The 23,608-nt window shown below is 36.6% G+C and overlaps 1 protein-coding gene across 1 annotated transcript in view; it reads left to right on the top strand.

Moving 5' to 3' along the window:
• The window catches only part of si:dkey-220k22.1 (multiple epidermal growth factor-like domains protein 9), a 54,985-nt gene extending 31,435 nt beyond the window's left edge, over positions 1–23,550 (top strand). Inside the window, exons 3-6 of the mRNA XM_043239862.1 lie at positions 2,155–2,294; positions 10,139–10,288; positions 18,813–19,082; positions 21,388–23,550. Coding sequence (XP_043095797.1) covers positions 2,155–2,294; positions 10,139–10,288; positions 18,813–19,082; positions 21,388–21,830 — 1,003 coding nt within the window. The 3' untranslated portion in view covers positions 21,831–23,550. The remainder of the gene's footprint in view (positions 1–2,154; positions 2,295–10,138; positions 10,289–18,812; positions 19,083–21,387) is intronic.
• The last annotated feature ends 58 nt before the right edge of the window (positions 23,551–23,608 follow it).

Raw genomic sequence — 23,608 nt, 5'->3', positions numbered from 1 at the left:
ATTAATCTTGACAAGTGCAAAGACTGCATGATTTAAGAAAGGTTTTAAATTTGCTTCCACAGCATATTTAATGCTTGTCTTTTGTGTGGAGTTGTTACCCTGGTGATTATACTGTAATAGACTTTCAGTTTAATCACAGCGGGGTACTTTCTGGTGATCTGAGGTGTTGTTGCCATGGAAACCTCAACATTCTTCCACCCTCAGGGCAAAGTCGGCTAGTGTATTCTCACCAGTTTTTAAGAGCTCGGGTTTACAACCAATGTAGTTCTAAATTGAGTGATTCTGCATTTTTAATGTTTTCATTTGTTCCATTTGGAACATCTCATTTGGGTTGCTTTTGAGGCTTAAATCTGCAGTGTGAATGAATACACTGCAGAAATAATGACTGTTTCCAAGAAGGTTTCTGAAATATCCTCTCCATCTTCCATTGTTCAGGAAAGCAGAGCATCTGCACTAAATAGACATTTCTCGATTCATTTTCTTATTGTTGATTCTGCATGTATGACACATGTTTAAAACATTTAAAAAAATTACACACTGCAGCTCTAATTATAATATCAGATTTTTTTCCATTTTATTCAAATGGATACTTTCAAAGTGAAATTCTTATATTTGGGAAGACATTGAAATTCACAGGACATTATCCAGCCCGTGACAGAAGCGTACTGCTCAAATGATTCTCTCTCTCTTCATAGACATTAGATGGGTTACAGTCATGGCTCAGTTCTCTCTAGACATGGCTGTGAGGCCAAACATCAAAGTTATTGACTTGTGCTGTGGAGGATCACGGTGTCAGCTTACAGCTCAAAGAGGCAGAATGAAAGGTCTTTGAGATGCTCTTCCTCAGCGCAGAGGATCTGCTGTGTATGATGCTTGCTTATACTTTCTCTCCCACTCAACCTCTTTTTCTCTTTTTTGACACATTGCAATTTTAACAGAATTCATTCCAATAATAAAAAAACATATTAAGACATTTAATCATTTTGCGTAGTGTTTTTGAATCCTTTTTTGTCTTAAAATATGGCTCAAGGGTTTCTTTCATAAAAAAGGGTTGTAATGAATGCTTAACCTATCGGCAACAATGCATATCGGCAGACATATTTACTTGCCTATTTATATGATAGGGTAAGGGAAAATATTTGCAAAAGCCCTTTAATGTTGAGATTTTGGGAAACACGGGTCTTAGGTCTAGTTGCTGTAATAACCATGTGCTAAATTATGTATCCTAGTGAAACCAGTGCGAATACTGATATGATTTAAGAGGTTGAGTTCAACAGAACTGACATGTCAGGGTTATTTTTCTCAGGAAATGTGAGCTCAGCATCAGTCAGAATAACAAGTAGTCTAATTACATTGAGTATAGGCGAAGACATAGAACCTCTGATTGTGGAGAGTAAACTCACTGAGACTGAGTGGAGTGTGTGTCTGAAAGAAATAATTGCGGATATTTTTCATAGATTTTACAAGCCTTTCCCAGAAGAAATCATTCTTCTGTATTTCTCATTTGCTCTTCAAAAGCCTCAAGTGTGTAATAGTATAATCAGAAGTTTTCTCATCTCTGGGAGTTTCTGTTTCTTTTCATCTAAAAGGGTCTGATATTGTTACACTTTCATTTCTCATTTAGAGTATATTTACGCCTCCCTGTTTCTCTTCTAGCAGTACAGAGAGATTTTATTACAAGCACAGGCACTAATGACTAATTTACCTGTGTGTAATCATTTTTCAAGTAACCCAGGACAGGAATGGGTCTGGTGTATCCTACCTGCTGCTAAATTCAATGTGAATCAAATACATTTAAGGTATTTCTTGTTTGTAAACCTTTTTTGTCATTTTTTTGTATTGCTATAATTGATTAATTTGGATTTCCATCAAAGATCAATGCATGTGTTTTCGCCTCTAGTTTACAGTATTATTTGTAACAGATGTTGCTTCAGCTTTCATGGAGCGGCTCTATTAACATGTGATGAATGGGAAAGAGCAGCTATTCTGGCAGTTCAGAGGAAACCTGGTGTTTGATGTGGACAGAGGTTGTAACCTCTCTATGTCTGGCTTTTGAAGGATACTGTACGCTTCTGTAGGAACAATAAGACTTTCTTTCTGTGCCTCTATAACACTTTCTAACTCCATAACTGTTCCTCTTTATTTTTCTGGCAGTTCAGGCATGTGCATCTGCAAGAGTGGAGTACATGGGGACAAATGTGATGACTGCCGCCCAGGCTTCTCGCTCTTCAGCAGCACGGGGTGCCAACCATGCCAATGCAATAATCATAGCAGCTACTGCCACCCACAGTCAGGTGAGCCACCCACATGCACACAACAGAAGTAGCAAAAGAAGCCAGAATACTGTTTTCCATTTGGTTGTCACACAGAGATCTCTGTTTAGAGGGTAGCTGAACCTCGATCTCCTGAAACTTTCTGTTATCTATCAAATTAGTCATTTAACTGATGCTTTTGTACAAGTACATTTATTGCAGTGGCAAATCCCAAAACCCCTGGAGCAAATTTAGATTAAGTGTGAGATCAATAGTGATAGTTCACGGACCGCCAACTGTCAGGATCTAACTAGTAATGTATTGCCTAATCAATGCTAGCAGCTGATTTATGGTCATTTTCTGTGCAGGTAGCGCATTTCAGTTTGTCTAAAAACATACAATGTCCCTTTTTCTGTGTTTATACATATGACAAACATAACTCGCAATTCATGTCCTTAATTACTAAACAAACTGAAAAATGGTGCGTTTTCGAAAACAATTATTGGATTGTTTCTAGTAGCACTCCAATAGCTAGCTGTTTTTGCAGGACACCCTTACCATGTCAACCATTTTAAAATGTAACATTCGCCAAGTGCCGAATGCAAGTAAAAATTGGTCGTTGGCTAGTATATAAAGTAGTAGTCCAATTATCAGATCGCAAGGACTGTGTTTTAAATACATAGTTTAAATACAAGTATAGTTACAGTCCGATGCTCTGCATACTTCAGTGTAGCTTTTAGTGTTTTTAGTGTGCTTGATTGTACATTTTTGGGGCATTTTATATTTTTTTAATAATTTGAAAATACAGCGCTCTTCAATCATCTTTGCAAATTTATACTGACAATGATTTATAAATCTGTTGTTAACAAAATAAAAATCTTTAAGGTCTCCAAAAGCTATACCTCAAAATAAAAGTTTTATTTTTAATATTTGAAAGCAAAAAATGGAGACAGTTATAAAAATGAACAATTGTAATTTTACTGTTAAAAAAATATAACAATAATATTTATTATTATTATTATTATTATACAGTACAGTAAATGGAGGTTCAAGGTTTCCTTTTAATTACTTGTTGGTTAAAATTGATAGCCAAAACAAAACTTCAGAATTCAATTTTTAATAAATTATGCATGAGCAATGCAACAACATTACAAGCCTCCAATCCCATTATATTTATTGTTACATCACAAGAATTGTTTACTTATTATTTCTTACACCACATCTGTTGTCCCTTGGAGACTGTTCTTATTATAAACAGCAGTAGAGAAAGGATGGCATCACAACAGTGCGTCTTTATTAAAAAGGCTTTTGTCCACTGCAGTAACCAAAGACCGGTGTTAATGCTGATGCGCAGGAGCCATGTCAACAACTGCACATAAGCACTTCCTGCTGCTGTATGCACTGACAGCACTGCAGAGCTTTAACCCATACTGTATCTCTCTCACCACACAAGCTCCTCAGTGTTCAAACACACAGGGGATTTCAAACTTGTTTTCTAAAATGCAAAGGCAGGGATTTTTTTTCTAACCCAGGATCATTATAAATATGCGCCTGTGGAATCATTTCTGCAAAATATCACATGGCTTCTTGCACGTTTTACGACAATTTCAACGTGAAATGTCCAGTGTGTGGAATACATATGGAGCTGTACATAGTACATAGTGAATACATATGAAGCTGATTATGTGACGATTCAACCAGTCTGGTAAATGCATTTTGAGGTAAAAAAGAAAAAAAGTGTTGTGCAAGGATCTGCATAAAAATAAGTGTTTATCATCTCATTATATGACCTAATCAAAACCGTGTGAAAGGAATACAATAGGTATAGGTACGTGTAGGAACTTTATAAAACATGTAGGCTCTTTATATAACAGTATAAACCCCCTGAGTCTTGTTGGTCCCTAGACTCCAATTTGAAAAGCCTAGTTTGCAGATACTTAGGTTTTGTTGTTGTTTTTAATTCCCAGGCAGTTTTCATTGGGTAATGCAAATGGTGTCATCGTGTCATTCAAAAAGCTCATCATTGGCAAGCCATGAGGGTTAATAAATAATGACAAAATTTGAATATTTTGGATATTTCTTTAGGAAAGACACGTCTCTTCAAAGTTAGAGCCATTATGTCAGATCACATTCAAAATAGGTTTGAACATTGCTGTCTGAATCCATCAAGCGCCGTTTTTGTCACTCTCTGTCCATCAGTGGATTTTCTTTCAGATATTTTTGCTGTTTATTGTTGCCTGATACAGTTTTTGGTATCCATTGTTACCTTCAGTATAAGCTTTGTCCCTACAGTTCTGGTTAAGTAGGAACGTCGTTTTTATAGTGACAGTTCGGAACGGAAGCCTGACATCTACAAAAAAAATAAAATAAAATTCTGGTCTCTTTTGATATTTGATGCATTGTCCCCATAACCATCTGGGCTTTTTTCCCTAGCATCCATTTGTGCCACTCCAGTGGTGTTAAATGTTCCTGTCAGCATGCCCTCTGCTTTCTAAAAGCCAATAATGTACATACACAGACAAGCACAGAGAGCCTCCATTACCTTTCTGCCATTACGTCAGATACAACAGCAGGAGTCAAACTGTCCCAAGCAGTGCCTCTGCGCCGGTGAATCTCGGCAGTCGTATGTCCTTGCAGTGAGACGAAAGGATATTGTTACATTAGTTCAGCACAATTTGAGCTGTTGAGGAGAACCAAGACCTCTGGATGTGTATCTCTTTGGTCTTTTCTGCTCACCGTTCTTGTTTCACCTTTCAGAGCTAAAATAATACTGTTTCCTGCCTGGTTGGTGCAATCATTTTACATTTAATCATTTAATTTAGAAAAATTAATTTCTGTTCACTATGATACAAAAAGCATAAAAACCTTCGCTGCTAGTTTTAGTTAATATGGCGTTTTGTCAACAGAATGATGAACAGTCTACAAGTAAGTGTGATTTTATTTTATTTTTTTAGCTCCCTGAGCTCCTAATATAGTTTGAAAACGCAGTATTGACCCATTCAAATGAAACCTTTATCCTCTTGGCTTTTAAACTATCACAAAAAGTCTTAGTTTTCAGGACATGTCACAGTTTAGAGTCTGCTCTTCTAAAAGTTGTTGCCTGTGAACTCTTTTTTTGGTCCTTAACGTGGCTTTCAGCATTATCAGTCATGCAATTCATTGCATTGTGGTTGACATTCATTTGCTCCACTGCAATAATCCAGCATTACACCTCTGAGATCTTCAGACAATCCCAGTTAAACTTGAAAAATGATCGCGTCCTTTCTGCTCTCCGGCTGCTTCAAGGCTGTGAAACATTTCAGAGTTTTTTGGCCATTGCTACTTGGCCTATTGATTTATTTAAACTTTGTCTATAGATAACCTTTTCTCTTTGGTCTGTGCAAGAGATTTTGTATTGAATTGTATATTTTGAGTGTGCTACTTTTTTTGTTATATCATTAGAGTATGTATTGACGTTTTAAATTAACTTTTTTTTTTATTGCCATTTATTTAAATTTTAGTTACTAAAATGTTTATTTCAAATCTATTAGTACTTCAACAAATTTATTTCAGTTTATTGCAAAGGTAGAATGTTTTTAAATGTATATTTGTAATGTAATAATGTTTTTAATAAATTTACTTTTTTGTTTTAGCTTTATTTCAGTTACCACAAACAATACAAATGTTTTGACCCAGTCTTTCCCAGTTTTTCAATGTCAGATGACTAACTACACCTGAGTAATTTGACACACTCTAAAATATGAGCAATACAATACAACCCATAAATTATAGATAAATTATGGACAAACCCAGCGATTTGTCCATTAAACCCAGCATTATTTTAGAGTGTGTGTATTGCTTTTTCTCAATTTCATTTTCAGTTTCATCTTTTTGGTATTTGTCCATTAAACGCTGAGTGTTTTCAGTCGTGCAATAAACCTCTGTTTAAACCTTTACTAATTTACAGGCCATGCATGTGGTTCACGTGTATGCATCTCTTCATAATTACACTCATGCGTACACAGACACTCACACTCGTTAATGTGGCTCATTATTCCTCCTCCCAATTTCGCGAATTCCTGGCCACCATCATAATGCTGATTTGTGGTCTCACAGTGTATAATAACAGCTTTATTTCACCAGTGAATTCTGTCCCTTTATTCAGTAACAGTGCTGCGACTGCCAAAGAAATTTTATTTCAGCTGAGTTGACAGGTTTTCAGGTTTAATTGAGTGTGATGAGATAAAACAAACAAGATAATACAAAGACGATAAACAGTAAACAGATAACACTGTTGTATTGTCTTTGCTTGCTACACAGCAGCCAGTGTAGTGCGTATGATTCATGACTTTGAATTAGCCATATTCTCACCACGTGACAGCAATTACCAATTAACATCTTACTCACTGACCGAATGTGTGTGTGTTTTTAAGTTACAGATATCACATTCACAAATAGGTTTTATTATATTAGAATTGTTAGTTTATCAAGTCTGCAAAACAGACTTGTAGGAAACATTGCATATATTTTGTTAATGGTAGTTCATCTGATTCAGCTATAGATTTAGATACTCGTTTTAATTTAAATATTTTACCATAGATTTTTTTTTTATCCTGACTTACTGCTCTTGCTTCCCTCTGACTGCTGTGTCAGTCTCTTGTTACGAAATGAAAGAAGAGTTAGAGCTGGTCAACAGGGATTGTTTACATAAGGCTTCATCTGTGGACACTCATCCGTCTTCAATACAGGGAATAGTGTTTGAACACTAATGATCCTCCTCCCGCTTTACTATCTGGCCCTAGAGACCCAGTGGAAAAACACACACTTACAGACGGACAGTGAGTGGGTCTGACAGCAGCACATCTTTTCAAACATACATCCATGGTCTCTTTGATCTATCTGCGTGCTTATGGCCCTGAGTTGGATCTCTGTAGTGTTTGTTTTGTCTTGTTCTTAAGAAATATGTTTCTGCTTTCATCATAAAGATTTTTGCCATATGTCAATAGATGGACAGATGCTTGAAGGTATCAACTGATCCGTGATATTTTGACTGTATCCAATATCTGTATATTTAGAGATTTAATTCATGTAACTTACAATAAATACAACTTGTTTGTTGTTTAGTGGTGCTTACTGAAAACAAGTTGGCCATAAATGTACAGTTCTTTTCAGAATGCATTTGGTTTTGAGGTAAAGTTCTATACAGAACCCCAAAAATATGAAGAGGAAGAATAACCTCGGTTGAAGTTATACCTGGTTTCGTTGGGAGGGGCCATCTTTTGCTGGAAAAGAAACAGATTACAATAATATGCATATGCCACAGAATGTCTAGTTACATATGTGCAATGCTGATCATATTTTATTAAATAAATTAAATTATTTTATATGTTAAGGCAATGATTAGATTGAAGAGAATTCATGCACAACATGTTTGTACTGCAGACCGAAATCTTGGCGAGGTTTGCTATTACTGTTAAATCAGAAGAGCAATTGGAAAAAAAAAATAGACTTGTGTCTTGGAATAAAAATATATTAGACAATTAGCAGCTTAGCAACCATTGCCTCCAGAAACTATTCAGAACATTAGCTGTTGAACACTGTGTGAGAACAGCCAAGCTTCACTCATTTCTTCTGAAAATATAAAAATCCACAGCTGTTATGCAGCACATTTGTGAAAAATCATTTATTTTTCACTGCAAAGCCAGTGACAGATGAAGAAATGGCCTCGTTGCCTCACTGTCTGTGTTATTGTTATGTCGGGTTAAATGTTATGAAGTTAATTCAGAAAACCGCAAAGGCTGCATTCTTTATCATGCAGAGATGATCAAACAAGCGTAAATGTTCTTGTTAATGACAGCTGTACAGAAACTCATAGTCAGCTAGTGATGCTGCTTACACCTGTGCGATGCAGTTTTTCATTAGTTTTGACTGTTGCTTGGTTAATTTGTGTCATTAATCTTTCTCTATCTGAGGTAATTGCTTACTGAGCACTGTAGTGGTCCCAAAACGTATTTGGACATTGATGCCACAATTAAAAATGTATGAATGTGATAAATTGCTTATGCTCCTCTATTGTAAGTCACTTTGGGTAAAAGCATCTGCTAAATGTATAAAGTAGAGCTGCAAAAGTAATCATATTTTAATCACAATGACGATTTCTGCTTCACTTTTTTTTTTCTTTCTGTTTTTCTTTTTTTAAGTACAATCAAAATTCCTCACAGCTTTTCCCATAAATCGATACGTTTTCCAACAAGTGTTTATTTAATGTTCCCCACCTGGCAACAACGCACACATTTTCTCTCTGTGCTGCAAAATAGTGTTCATGATCAACAGCACAGACAATCACGTATATGTTGGAGTTTAGTGATCTCTGTTATGGGTCAAAGACATTTAAGATTTACAAAAGAGATTTTATGTCCATATAAAGTATTTTATGTAAAAATTAAAATAACATTATTCTGACTTGTACATATTAAAAAAAAATAAGTGAGCGTGCTAAAGTTTATTTTTTTATTGGCAAATTGTAAAATGTAAAATTACAGCTAATTAGTAATCGGGGCGAAGGTAATTAGTCATTTAATATGTCATTAAATTAAATCAATTTTGTTTTAAATATGCCTGACAAAATTTATGCCCCACAAAAACATTTTAGTGAATAAAATGTATGATATTTATTTGCTCAGAAAAACTAAAATAAAATTGCAATTAAATTAAACACAATGCATTTTGACTTTGGGGGGGAAACCAACAACATTAAAACATTATTGCACTTTTTTTTTTGCTTATTTTTCGTGGCATCATTAAAAAGTAATTTCTCAAATGAATTAATCTTTATTAATTATTGTGGTTTATAATGAGTAAAATGTGTATGAGTGATTTATATTTTGTACAAAATAACTAATAATGTGCAACCCTATATTAAATGTCATGTAACAAATGTCTTCACAATAAATAACAAAAAATCTGAAGCATTGCTTTTTCCTAATCTTTTGCTTTCTTCTTTCTGCTTTTTTTTTCTTTTTGGGTGTGCTATCTGTTATATCTATCTATTTTGTGTGCAGGAGTAGGGCCAGAAGTGTTGCTTTGTTTAAAAAAAAAAACACGATAAAAGAAAAGCAAAAATAAGAAGGCTGCTGCACAACAGAGAAATCTCTTTTGGACATCAATAGCGCAGGTGTTCATCAGCATGTGAATCAGAGGATCACTGTTACATGTGAAAATGCTGTCAGATCCTGTTCCAGCTCCAGAACAACACCTCAATCCTCTCTCAGCCTTTAGCTCCGCCGTTTCATCCTGCTCATTTATTACTGTATCGTGTATTAGCTTTTCTCTCAGGATCCGAGAAGGAAATTACGGCTCTCAGTGGTCGCAGTTTTCAGCTGGTCACTTTTTTCCAATTAGAAACTGCACTATTGATGCACATGTCAGGCTGAGCTTGTTACACAATAATCATTTCTCGCACTTCCTCTGTGATTATGCAATCGGTTGTTGAAGTGTTCTCTTTTCACTTGGCTTTCAAAGACCATTTCAAATCAATTAAAAGCAGTGCAAACCACTCGACCCCTAAAGAGTTCATTTGAATATTATTGGCACACTCAAAAAGAGCTCATTCAAGTTTTAATGCGTTTTTATTTGTTTTCGCAACTCTCTTTTAGTATTTTGTTTGCACATGCTCTGGCAGGGTCTAAGGAAGTCTAAGGTTCCTTCCTAGTTTTTTTTTTTTTTTTTTTTTGCAAGCTCACTAGAATTCGGTTTGCTCAATCTTTTTTTCTTCTAACTTTAGGTTTGTTATGTCTATCTTGCTTAAACTCTTTTTCCCTCTCGTCAACCTTACTGGACCAAAGTCCTGTCAGTCATAGCTGTGGGTCTGTTTACTCAACCCTCTCTCCCTCCCACTGTTCTTTCAGGCATCTGCGTGAACTGCCAAGGCAACACAGAAGGTCCCAGCTGTGAAAAGTGCAGGTATAATTTCTACCGAAGGCCCGGTTCTCCTGTGACAGAGCCCTGCATCCCCTGTCCCTGCTCCAGCGTCACCTCCACAGGCAGCTGTAAGCTCGGTGAGTCCTTCCCACATAAACATCAGGCAAGCGTAGCCAATGTTAGCATAGCCTGCTAACTTTATTATCAAGCTCTTATTGGCCACTGCTGTCGGAAATTTAGAGGAGATTTCCACATCTGGGATACGTGGAGTACCCCTCTCTCATCTGTTTTGGATTATACTTCTTGCATCATTCTGGCCAGCCGCCTGCTGTCTGAATTTCTGGGTGGGTGGACCGATACTTTTAAGAGAAGAGAGGTTTATTTTAAGTGAAAGTGAAACTGGAAACTTTTTTTTTCTGTCCTCTCTGGGCCTCCTCTCTGAACTAAACCCTCACAGGATGTGTTTATGAAATGTACTTTAAAGGCGAGAACGGTTGGGGGAGTTTCTTGTGCATTATCCAGAAAGTGTTTTGATCAGTCCCACAATGCTCTGTCTCTCTAGGCTGATTTTATTTGCCATATGTTTATGTGGAATTGTGTGATATTACTTTGTTGATCTGTGGAGAGGTTTCTGGGTTTGCTGACTGCAGCAATGTTCTTGCAGCCTTGCAAGATGATGTAAGGTAGGACCTGACAATGGATAAATACCACATAGACCAGCAAAAGGGCAGGTGCGTTCAGTGTTCCTAGATATTACAGTGGAGTACATCACAAATGTAGCCACATAGTGTATCTGCTGTTTTTGTGTAACCGGAAACATTACAAACATGCATTATAAGAAGATTATTTGCGCCTTAAAAAAATTAAAAAAAATTTTTAAATCACTACCACTCAGAATTGTTTTTCTTCCTAACCAAGGCTGTATTTATTTGAGGAAAAATAAAAAAAAATAGAGTATAATATGTTGTAAAAATATTATTAAAATGCTAAATATTAAATAGTAATTTATTTATAATTTATCACAGCAAAGCTATGGTTTCAGCAGTCATCAGTGTCACATGATCCTTCAGAAATCTTTAATAATCAAGAAACATTTCTTTCTTCATGGTTAAACTCTGCAGGGCTATGGCCAGAGTTTGACACTGCTAGTATAAGCAAAAAGCTGTCACTTTTTTTTTTTTGTTATATCCTAATACATCATTGCTAAATAAAATATAAATTTCTCTAAATAGAAATATGAATATAAAACATAAATTACATATTTCTATTTTATAGCTACATTATATATCTACACAGTAAAAATTGTATTTAGTAGCCACTGTTTCTAAATCAGAAGTGACTATTTGCTGATGAACACCTTGATGAACACTTTCTGCCATCCATACTGTAGCAACGTACTTTTACCTGCTCTGGGATTTGAGACATATGGGCTTATTTTTGATGTGGGATTTGCAGGCCTTTTACAGTGTTTGTTTGCTTCTGGCTAAAAAAGGTAGATGGATGGTACGTAAAGAATAATTTCTGACATGCTATTGTATTATTACAAAATAATGCACAAATGTTGTATTTCAAGAAATGTTTTCCCCTTAAAACACTCTTCTGAGTACGATTAATTTATTATGCATCTTATCCAACTCCCCTTTGCTAATTCTAACACATAATTTTGGTTGTAGTAACAAAAACCTAAGCCTTTAATAGCAGACTGACTGTTGTTAGAGATAGATAGAAAGAGAGCGTATATGAGTCTGAGCCTAAGTCTGTCCGTCTCTCTTAACAGTGATCGGAAGCAGCGTCTCAACTAACAGCGGGAATGTAAGTTTCTTCTTCAAAAACAGCGCTGTTATTGTCTCACTTGTGAGAAATGTCATGTTGCTTTTCATTTGCTAAATTATTTTATTAATAAAATCATCAGCGCAGGGCTGACAACTTGTGTGCGAGCGTCTGTGTGTGTGTGTGTGTGCGAGTGTGTGCGAGTGTGTGTGTGTGTGTGTGTGTGCGCATCAGATTCAAGCACTCAACAGCCAAAAGTCATTTGAAAAGAACAAACAAAAAAAATACAGTAAAATATAACCATTCATATTTGCACAACTACTTTTGTCTTATTCCGCTGTAATAGAAGTACAGCTGTATAAACACTTTCATCTTAGTTCTTGGTGTGTGTTTAGCATTGGAACTGCGTTTGCACTGTTTGCAACTGTAGAACACATATTTTTCTTCTTGATAGACGCTTTCTTAATCAAGTTATACACTAGAAATGCATATATGTTTTAGAATTGTCAGTTGCTTGCCAGTTATATTTATGCAAATGCTGCCAGTTGAGGCTCATCAGCATAACTTAAGTCACACATATATATAACAGAAGGCTCTTACATGTGATTTAAGAGCAAAACAGCATGCCTGCCCAGAGCTATCTCTCCCTCTTTCTGAGTGTTCCTGCTGTTGATTTGGAGCAGCAACCGATAAACAACATTTTGAGATTTTACATCCTCTGACAAAACTTTGCTAATGAATAATTAATGTGGCTCCACTCCTCAATCAAAAAGTAAGGCTTCCTGTAATGAGCAAAGTGTGTGTGTAAAAGAGAGAGCGTTCATCATCATGCCCGTATCCAAAAAGCGGCCCACACTGAAATGGGAACTACAGGTTCAGCCTTTGAGGATTAGTGATTATGGTAATGGAATGCTAATAACCAGCACAGTCAGGACAGCGGCTGATTAGACGACAGACCTTATTTTATTCAGCCCGTAAATCCCTGATGATGCAGCCTGATGAGGTACAGGGGAGCACACGAGTGTTAAATGAATTCCTCATTTACTCATCAAGGCCACACTTTTATTAAGAGAACTCCCCGAAGAGCTGAATGCACCATCAGCCGGCCTCTATATTACACAGTAGGCTCACTGGACGTCTCTGGTAAGCACTGTACTGGGGAAACCGTGTTTTACTAGGTTCTAAACAATGGAAATATATCATAATGTCAAGCGCCAGCAAGAGGATGGAAGTGATTAATTCACACATGTGCTGCTGTAAAGGTCACTCAGCACAAGAGCAAAGCACATGGCTTAGATCATTAGTTTACATCCTGCACGGCACCACGGGAGGCATTAGCTCTGCTGCTGCTGTGATTGAAGGGTCGCTGGTTCAAGTCTAAGCGAATGGTGCAGCTCTAGGTGGGTTGCAGGTATACAATGATCAGTTGCAGCCATTTGCAGGCTTCCTGCTTTACTGTTGCTGCGTTTCTGAAGAAGAATCTGCTACTCGGGAACACCTGAGCGTCAGTGCCCTAACCCAAATACAAGATAAACCTTTTAAACTGTGTCTTGGCAAGCCTTATGCTGCTCTTTTTGGATTTATTTGATGGATCAAAGCCAGAAAGCCTCTGTATCAAGTTTTCATCAGATGTTTTAATTGCCCTCATCATAAAGATAGCATCAGTGTAATTAACACTGCATATTTTTGCTCGGGGATGGTGTGATATCATCATTTAAAATATCAAATTTAAAGCTCAGTCGTTAAATCAAACAGTATTCGGGATAAATGAGAGAGCGGGAGCAGCAGACCGTTCATAACACAACTCCTGTTTGACTTATGTAGTCCGGTTTTAGTCACAGTCTGTCTGGTGCTCAGAGACTCTTTTTCTCTCTTCCTCTCATTGTGTCCGTGGTCATCTACAGTCTGAATGCATCTCTCAGCACTCACAGCCAGAAGCTCTTTGCTTGGATCTCATCACAGCAAACTCTTACACCAGTGTAAATATGCTAGTTTGTTTCCATTCCCATGGTGCCACATGCACATGCATGGTGCAGTATAGTATTTAAAGTGTTGTCAATTAGTGCTAATAAGTGCTAAAAAATTTCACAAAATACAAGATACTGTGCATAGATATAGAAATAACAGCCTCTGAAAGAGAAGAAATTATTAAATGCGTTATAAAAGATTTATATTTTATATAAAATTTTGAACTTTCTATTCATCAAGAAATGGGGGGAACACAGTTTTTTATTAAAATATGAGTAGCAGAATCATGATAACAATAATTTTGTGAACATTAAGTCAGTACATTAGAATGATTTCTGAAGAATAATTTAAAAAATAATTTCAACTATCATACTAAAAGTTAACTATATTAAATTGTCATACTGTAAAATGAACATAAAATACTTTTTTTTTCCTTTTAAAAATAATCCAAAAACTAATAATAACTAAAATAACTCATATTGCATATTGGTCAAAACATCTAATCTAATAAATCTAATAAACTTTTATTTGTCTTTTATGTATGAAATATAATGTAAACTTATTATGAAAATTATGTTCTGTTTTTAGACATTAAACATTTATAATAAATATTTATTAATAAACATTTTTACAATTTTAGGTTACTTTTTTGCTGTTATTTCCTTGCCCTCCTCATACACTTTTTAAGCGATGAGGCCATGATTATATTTTCAATACAGTATGACCTTGAGTGCCTTAATGTTTCTATAAAATGGCTACTAGGAAAAACAATAGATGGGTGTCATACAGCAGTCATTGTGTCTTGTAGTTTCACTGGAATGCTGTATTGGCTCCTTCTGTAGTAACTGAAGTACTTTTCAGTCACGGTCTCTGCATCCAGGGAAAAAGATTTTGAAGTTGCTTTTCTGAATTCAAGTCTTGTAGTGGACACAACTCTGGAGTCAGTTATTTGATCTCAATAAATGGCTGGATTTGCTTTGCTTCAGTAATTCTTTGTTTGTCCATATAGCACGGTCTGATTTAACAAATCTATGCTGTCTCAGTGTCTGAGTGTAATCAATTGTCCTGAACATTGAACAAGTCATTATTAGTACCTTTTGCTATTGTTACCGTAACCTGCCCTGACACTTTCTGCACATATTTAACCATATTGTGTTCCTCGGTGGGATTAGGTCTTTGCAAATCTCTCCTACAGAGTGTTTCATGAATATGTAAATATGACTGAAAAAATCTGTTCAAAGGAAAATAGAGGCATTATTTGATCTGTGTGAAGTTTGGAAGGACCTTTTGAATGTACATATAGCAAGCCATTACATGAAAATATATTTTGTCAGTTATTTATATGAGATGAAAGATACGTTTATTGACAGCTCTCTGAATATCACAAGAATAATATCTCGTATCTCATCTTAAATGAAAGTAAAGACATAAGGTTTCTATTTCAAATAAATGTTCTTTGGAACTTTCTGTTCATAAAGAAATATTGGAAAAAAAGTGTATTCCAATATATATGGCCAACTTTTTTTTTAACTTTAACAATAATAATAATAATAATAAATCATTTTTGAGCACCAAATCAGCATATTAGAATGATTTTTGAAGGATCATATGACAATTCTTAAAATATTTTAAAATGGAATGTTAAAATTATTTTTAAATGGTAATAATATTTCACAATGCTACTGTTTTTTATGTATTTTGATCACATAAATACAGGCTTGTTGAGCTTAAGAGATTTTAGTCAAAAATGTTTTCAATTATTATATGCTCACTCCCCTGAGTTACTTGGTTAACGTCTCACTTAATTTAAGGCAGAAAGCTGCTAAGAGCTGCACAGTTGCTGTAGAATTCAACTGTCATGGGAGTGTACTTTAGTCACTCGTTCAGTTATTCTCAACTCATACTTCTTCAACTATTTTTAATATCTTTTTTCTTTACAAATGGAGCCACTGCATCACTGTGCCAATGCTAGATTGAAATGCATGTTTAATTTGCATATGCTGGCTGAATTTGCATTGGAAATGACCTAGCACTGGTTGCCTTGTTATCTGCCATGCAGTGTCAGTTGCTATAATTTTGATGAAGTTGCCTGCTTAATTCCACCAGAGCTTCAGCTTTGATTCAGCAGTATGTAAAAAGTCTGCTATTTGCCACTGATGTTTTCTTTATGTCCACTTTTATGATTGAGTTTGAGAGAGTGAAACATGCTGTTAAAATGTTAAAACATGAAAATCATGAAAAACATGAAAATCTTCATATATGTACAGTAAATGTAATAGAGAGTGTATAGATGACTAATTTGACTCATTTACAGTGGGATATTATACACTCTGTTTTTCTGTATGTGTTTCATTTGAGTTTTTTCATTCTTACTGTGGTCAGGAAGTGTGTAAACTGTTGGAAAGACTGAAGCCCTTGAGCATGTCCATACCTGTTTGAGCTCGGTGCGTCAAACGTATGCGCCTGTGTGTATGCTTGTGACCTGGTTAGAGTCACCACACTACGGAAGCCTCTGCCGGCGATACAATTATGAAATGGTTAAACATTCACTAGCCTCATTTCAGACATTGTCACGAGTCCTAGTCGCAGCTACGTGAGGAAGCAAATCTTTTGTGTCGCCGGAACTCTTTGAACGTGTTGGGACATATGCGCTGTTAAGCAAGTCTTGCATTTTTTTTGTCAAGTTTGTCGTCGCCAAAAGAAGCGGAAAACGACTTAATACCGAAATAAACACATACAGGTGAGACCAAACAGAAGAATTCTTTGTGTGTGTTTACACTGATTTCCCTGAGACCAGCTGATGTGGTCCGTTTTTTCAGTTTTTTTCTTTGTTCTTAGAATTTGTGTGAATGTTCTTAATTCTGTAGTGAAATAATCGTTGTAAGTTCAAAGAGCTCCGTCTCTTTGTCTCTATGTGATTTTTATTTTACTGTCGTGATGATATATATCTAAATGGGTTCTTTTCTGCCTCATTTACTCTCCGTCCTTTCATTGTGTCATTATCTTACCGTGATGGCTATTGCCCTCATGCTTGAGAAATGTGGAAAATTGGTCCTTCTAGTGTAGTATTCTCTGGGCCTACATCACTGCCTGGAGGTTTGGGTTTTATATCCTGCTGTCGGCCATATGCAGGTGCTGAGTCTTGGCAAATGAAGACAGGAGGGTCATAGAGCCCCCTGATTCACTGCCCCTCTCTGTATGTAACATAAAAATTGCCTCTCTGCTAGATATATTTGATTCACAGCAGGTACTGCGTACAGTCAGTCAGTCTTATTGCATCTCTCTCTCTTTGTTGTATGGTTTTGTGCTTCAACTGTACCTTTCGTCTTTCCTTTTTCCTCCGTCCCCTCCTCCTCCTCAGTTATTCTCTTCTACTTTTCTTTTATTGTGCCTCTGCTTCATTGGGCCAGGTTATAAAATCGATTCCCTTTTCTAGTATCTTCTAGTATTAATGTATTTTTCCATCTATATTGGGATGAGCACAGTATTTTTTTTTTTACCTTTTTTGAGCTTTTTATTGGAGGAAAAGTTGCCTTTTTACTTTTATATTCATGTCTTTAGTTGTTGTTTAGAAATGCACTGGTAAAGCAAAGCCACCCTATCATTTAAAATGTTGTACTATGCTAGTTAAATTTTGCAATCAGTACATTTTCCTTCTAAAGAAATAAATACATTTACCCAGCATTGATGCATTAAATTGATAATTTATACTTTTACAACAACAAAAACACTGCTCTTTTAAACTTTCTATTTATCAGAGATGTCTGGAAAAATGTGCTCTATGAAATCAACCCCAAAAAATTAGCGAAGAAAATGCAAAAAAAAAAAAAGTTTACAGATTCTGTCTGGCCCTGCCAATTTGCTCTGCCAAAAGAGAGAGAGAGAGGAAAAACGTGTTTGGTTGAGGCTACTGTGCTTATTAATGATTTTAAGAAGTGACTCTCCGCTTTTTATGAGCACTAGATTTCCTTACTGTTGGAAAATGAAATGTACCACAGTGTGATATTGTTCTTGAAAATAATCTGTCAGTTGCATTGCAATTGCAAGTACTTCAGAAATCATATACAATACACTATCAATTTCTCAATAGTTCCTTGGTACTTCTCAGTAGTCATATATTCATCATGCTGATTTTATGATGTCATATCTCGTTGCATGCAGTTTAATTGCAGTGGCAGGTCACACTATATACGTCTACTTTCAATATCCACCCTTCATGTGACATTTCTATCTGATGAATACTGAAACGTTTAACATTTTTGTGTGCTTAGCTGCACTAGAAATGGAAAAATTACATTTACAGTGTGCATTCATCACACGATCTCATGTTCTAGCATCATCCCCTTTGTACAAGTGGCAAATTTCTAACACATTTTATGTTTTTTTTTTCACTCTGGCTTGACAAACATCAGCTACGTTATCAGACAAAAACAAAAGAGATGCTTATCTGCCACGTGTGTCATTCTCCAGAAAAGCCGGTTTTGAAGTGAATGTGCTTTTAAAAGACAGTCGTTTTTTTCTTTTCGTGCATGAGGAAGAGTGCGTTCACAGTTTTTTATTTATTTTAATTTAAGCTTAAGAGATCATCAGCCCATTTCATACGCCAGATTTGCCTGTTTTTTGATTACTCGGTCTGCTATCAAATGCAAAAGAAAAAAAAATTTAATGACACATTTACAGAATGATTGGAGGTTAAAAGTTCATCAGACAACTGAATATAGGCTAAGATAAACAAAGACCTCAGTTTACTTTCAACATTCTTAGAATATTCTGCCATCTGGTGGCCAAATGAAACAAACTCTTGGTCTTCAAAGTTCTTTGGTTCTTTTAGTGAAAATACCCTGTACTGTACAAGTAGCTGTGCTCGTAATTCATTATCTTCTTGGTTCACAGCTATAACCTCGGTCTCTTTTATGTGTTTAGACTCAAGCGGCCAGCCTTACTGTGTCCAGTGCAAGCCAGAGTACCAGGGTCCCAACTGTGAGCAGTGTAGCGATGGCTTCTACAACGCCGACAGCATCTGCCTTCCCTGTAACTGCAGCGGGAACGGAGACCCCCGCATATCCCCTCGGATCTGTCACCCAGACACGGGCCACTGCCTGAGCTGTATCAACAACACTACGGGGCCGCACTGCGAACGCTGCGCGGAAGGCTTCACAGGGGACGCGCTCGCCAGGAACTGCACTCCTACAGGTGAGAGCCTGCAGTAGTAATACTTCTAGGGATTTTTGGCTGCACTCGGGTATCATTTATTTTGATAATACGTTCATTCGTATGATTTTCAACGGTTCAGTTAAAGCTGTAACTCTGAAAACCGTCATTTTTCAGTGCACTTCAGTACTGAAGAAGAGTGAAGTGAAGAAGTCAAGAGAGGTTGAAACTGATGTCACGGGTCAACTCTTTCTCTGGGACACACTGAGTCGCTTTCTCATGCATTTGGTGTAGTTTCAGTTACGATTCATCTATGAAATTGCAACACGTTATATGCGTCACGTTGATGTTATTCTACCTTACACTGTAGACTGTGTGAACAGAAAGGACCTGATCTTTAGATATTATTACATTTAAAGCAACTATTTTAAGAGTTGATTGAAAAAAGTGCTTGCTTGTTTTGTGACTGTGGTTTTCAAAGGGGGAAGAAAGGATGTGTCGTAGAATGACTAATCCCAGATCGTTGTTCTGAGTCAGAACATCCGTCTGTACACTGCTGATTCTATCAGTGGCGTACTGTAAAGAGGACAGACCGTACATTCCCACAGGCAGGCTGACTTGGGCTGCCAAACAGTGAGCTTGGACCACAGGGTGAATATATGAAAAGAAAGGAAGAAAAGAGTGATTTATCACTCCAGTAAGTCAGCCAAATCCACACTCACTTTTCGTCAATCTTTCAGCTCAGCCAACAATAATAAATCCTACTCTTTCGGCCTGTCTGAGCTCTGCTCCAGATGTTCTGCTGCTGCAGAACAACCATGTTTCCGCTCACCGATAACGTCCGATTAAAGAGGTAGCTGCACTAATGGAGCTCCAAAGGCAACATATTGACTTTCCAACAATGGCGGAAATATCTCTGATTAAGCGTTAACCATAGCGACAGTGTTGTTACTTTAAAAAAAATATATATTAATATACTTTATTCTCAAAATTAATTACAAATGTTGCCTTGGCAAATGTATTAAAATAAAAGCTAACAATTAATTTTTTTGTCAAACTAGTAAAAATGACAAATGCACATACAATTATTAAAATGCAAACTCCAAATAATAATTCAGAATATGAAGAAATACTTTAATAGTACGTAACTACAATAGCACTGAATGATAAACCTTACTTTTTCTGAGGTAGGTTTTCAGTCTGACTTTGTTTGTTCTACTGAACAGATGGAATCACTTCTTCCTGTGAACCTTCTACCAGTATGCAGCATCTGTTCTCTACATTACACTAGATCAGGGCTCCACATGGTACTGTTCAGCTGCTCTCACCCTTTTTCATTCCCTTCCTCTTACTTTCCTCTTTGTCTCTCTGTCTATTTTTCGGTTCAATGATAACCATCAGTTTGGTGAATGAGTCAGATGTTCAGTCAGGCTGATTCAAAAAAGTTTTTTTAATGATTCATTAAAAAAACAACTTATTTTCCTACTAAATCAGTAGTTTTGGTAACACTTTCTATGAACCCTGTATTTAAAATATGTTATAAGGTATTATAATGAATGCATAAAGTGGTATAAAAAAATGTAAAATGTATTATAATATCTCATGAATAATCATAAAAAACAATTAGAATACTTTATAATGTATTTGTGAGTGTAAAATTTGTGAGTATGATTATTTTTAACGCATTAAATCTACTTTATTTATAATGGACTGTATCATATCTTGACATTGTTTATTTAAGGATCTTGCGAGTAGTTAGGTGCTAAGTGTTATGTGAGTGTTTCCTGTCAATACTCCAATGAAGGCTAGTTGACATGTAGTTGTTGAGTTACTTATCAATAGGTAAGGTACCATCAAAATAATCAAACTGATAAAAGTAAAGTAAAGTTGAAAGCAAATCACATTCATGTGATCTGACATCCGACCTTGTGGCTGTTTGAGAAAAAATATATAATCCATTGTAGTTTAAATGAATGAATCATGTCCATTGTGTGTGAGAAATGATCATTCTCTTAAAAGCTATTACCCCAATTAAGTAAATATTATAACACATTAAAACTGGTTTTATTAATATTCATGAGATGATACAACGCATTATAAAATTATTTATATTGCATTACGCATTTATTATAATACCTTAGGATTACCCTTATATTGCTTATAAACACAGGTTTTTTCCCCATTGCATTCAATTAACACTGTAAACTCACATTCACAATTTACATTCAGCAGCTGTACAGGAATATCACTGGAAAGTCGCTGTTAAATTAATTTGGATATGTTGTATTTTATTAGATGCCTACTGTCTCAAACTGTTCTCTCTCTCTCTCTCTTGCTCTGTCCATAGTCGTCCACACTACTCCTTCAACCACTACCCGCTGGTTTCACTACACCACCATGACCCCCAGCCCAAATGTTACAGCACAGTTCACCACCGTCTCCACAACTTTGCTAAACAGCCTAGGAAGCTCCACCCCCAACACCACCACCACCACAGTGACTCCACTTCCGTGGAACCAGTTCAACATCATTGTCCTCGCGGTCATCATCATAGTTGTCATTGCTCTCTTGGCTGTGGTAGGTGGTGTGTACACTTATCGAGAGTACCAGAACCGTAAGCTGAACGCCCCATTCTGGACCATCGAGCTGAAGGAGGACAACATCAGCTTCAGCAGCTATCATGACAGCATTCCGAACGCAGATGTATCAGGGCTTTTAGAAGATGAAGTTAGTGACATGGGCAATGGACAGCTTGCTTTAACCGGTCCTGGAGGTTTGTATAAAGTGTAACTGATATGGTCCTTTACAGAAAACTGGTTTGCTACGTCAACGCTGGCCTGACGCTTGGCAGATTGTGGACCTACGGATATGTGGATTTATTATTTTTTTTATTTTATGCTAATGGACCACGGACAAGGTTTTCCCACGGGACAAAATGCTAACACTCACACAAGCACTTCAGAGCAAGAAGACAAAGTAATGAACGAGGAACATGAGCAGTGCATTTAACTGAAAAGCCAAGTTAAACATCCTGCGTTATGGAAGGCCTTGGCCGAATCTCAGTTGAAACATGAAGTGACGCAGAGACTAATACACGTGTGACCGAAATCTACACAATGAAGCATGTCCGATTGAGTATTAATACAGCGTCAGTGAGACATGCATGACGTTTCATCACAATCAAATGCATCTGCTTATTAATTTAATTTGCATACTCACAGTTATGTCCATTCTATGTAAATGCTGTTTTAAATGCACACAGTGAACATTCGTTTTCGACAAACTCAGGATGGATATTTTTTTATTTTGGGGTTTTTGTGTGTGTGTGTGTGTGCGCAAAACACACCCTTTTTTAGTGTCGCTTCTTAAATGCTTTTACAGATGCAGGACTTTAGGCGGCGCCATTACACTGGACCTGGCATACAGAGCAGGCCTGTGTATAATGCAATGGAAAAATATAATACTAAATGGCAGATGCTGAATGACTTCTGCATTCACTTCCATTTTTTTGGCAGGCGCTTTCTTGCCGAAGCAAATTGCACGAAGGGATGACTCGTTTTTATCAGGCCAAAGAGGATCTGCGTGTCAGTCTCAGATGGAGAGAGCCTGACTAATTCCTTTAACAGTTTTACAACGGCAAAGTGGATTTAGAAGACTGTTTCATGATGTATTGAATTGTACTTGTTTTATTTATTTTCCAGAAATGTTCTCCTTAATCCGCTTTTCCTTCGGGACTTATCATCGGCCACCTGTTAAAAGGTGCCATGCCTGGTTGTGTGGACTTGACACAACTTGTCTGACTGGGAGAGTTTAAGTTTCGGTTAATTTATTTGGACGAACCTCTCTTTATTTTGAAGGCTTCGGTCTGTTCGTGCGAGTCGCAGTGGAGGGGAACATATATGATCACATGAGCAATAATGCTTGACAGCCGTACCGGACAGTAATCAATCACTGCCATCTGACAGGCTAAAACAAGCTGAGTAAGTGGTTTAGTGATGAATAAGTGCGCCTGTGACTGCGTGGGTGTACATTTGGGAGCTGAGAGGATTAATGTAATAATATTATTGGAACTGGATAAAAGACATAGAAATGCCATGTCAGTCCGTAAAAGAATATCCAAAAGGTTGTGTATGAATGAGTCTGTTTTTGATAGGAGATGGCCTGAACTTGAAGATAAGAGCAATAGTTCATCTGTGATTGTATGTCAGATAACTCTTGGGACATCTACTTTTAGCTCTCTGCCTACTTTCCCCGTCCTGAAGCTGTCTTTATGAGAGGTGTGTTGGACTATGTAAATATTAGATGTACAGAATGTTTGTCATGAGGAGGCTGCTAATGTATTGGTACGTATGAGGACGTGTCCTGTTTCTGTGACCAGCATACTCATGCGCACACATGGAGACTGACGTCGTAGAGGTGTCTTGCATATGTATGCATTGTGCAGTATGCATGGTGCACCACATTCACAACTAACTCTGAAAGATTTCAATAAAAGCCGGATTTCCTAGAATATGTGCTTTCATTATTATTGTTATCATTATTATTCTTATTATTATTATATCAACAGT

Source organism: Puntigrus tetrazona, chromosome 5, assembly GCF_018831695.1.
Source record: "Puntigrus tetrazona isolate hp1 chromosome 5, ASM1883169v1, whole genome shotgun sequence".
NCBI lineage: Eukaryota > Metazoa > Chordata > Actinopteri > Cypriniformes > Cyprinidae > Puntigrus > Puntigrus tetrazona.
The sequence above is the reverse complement of the archived record's forward strand: the minus strand, read 5'-3'. Positions and strand labels throughout refer to the sequence as shown.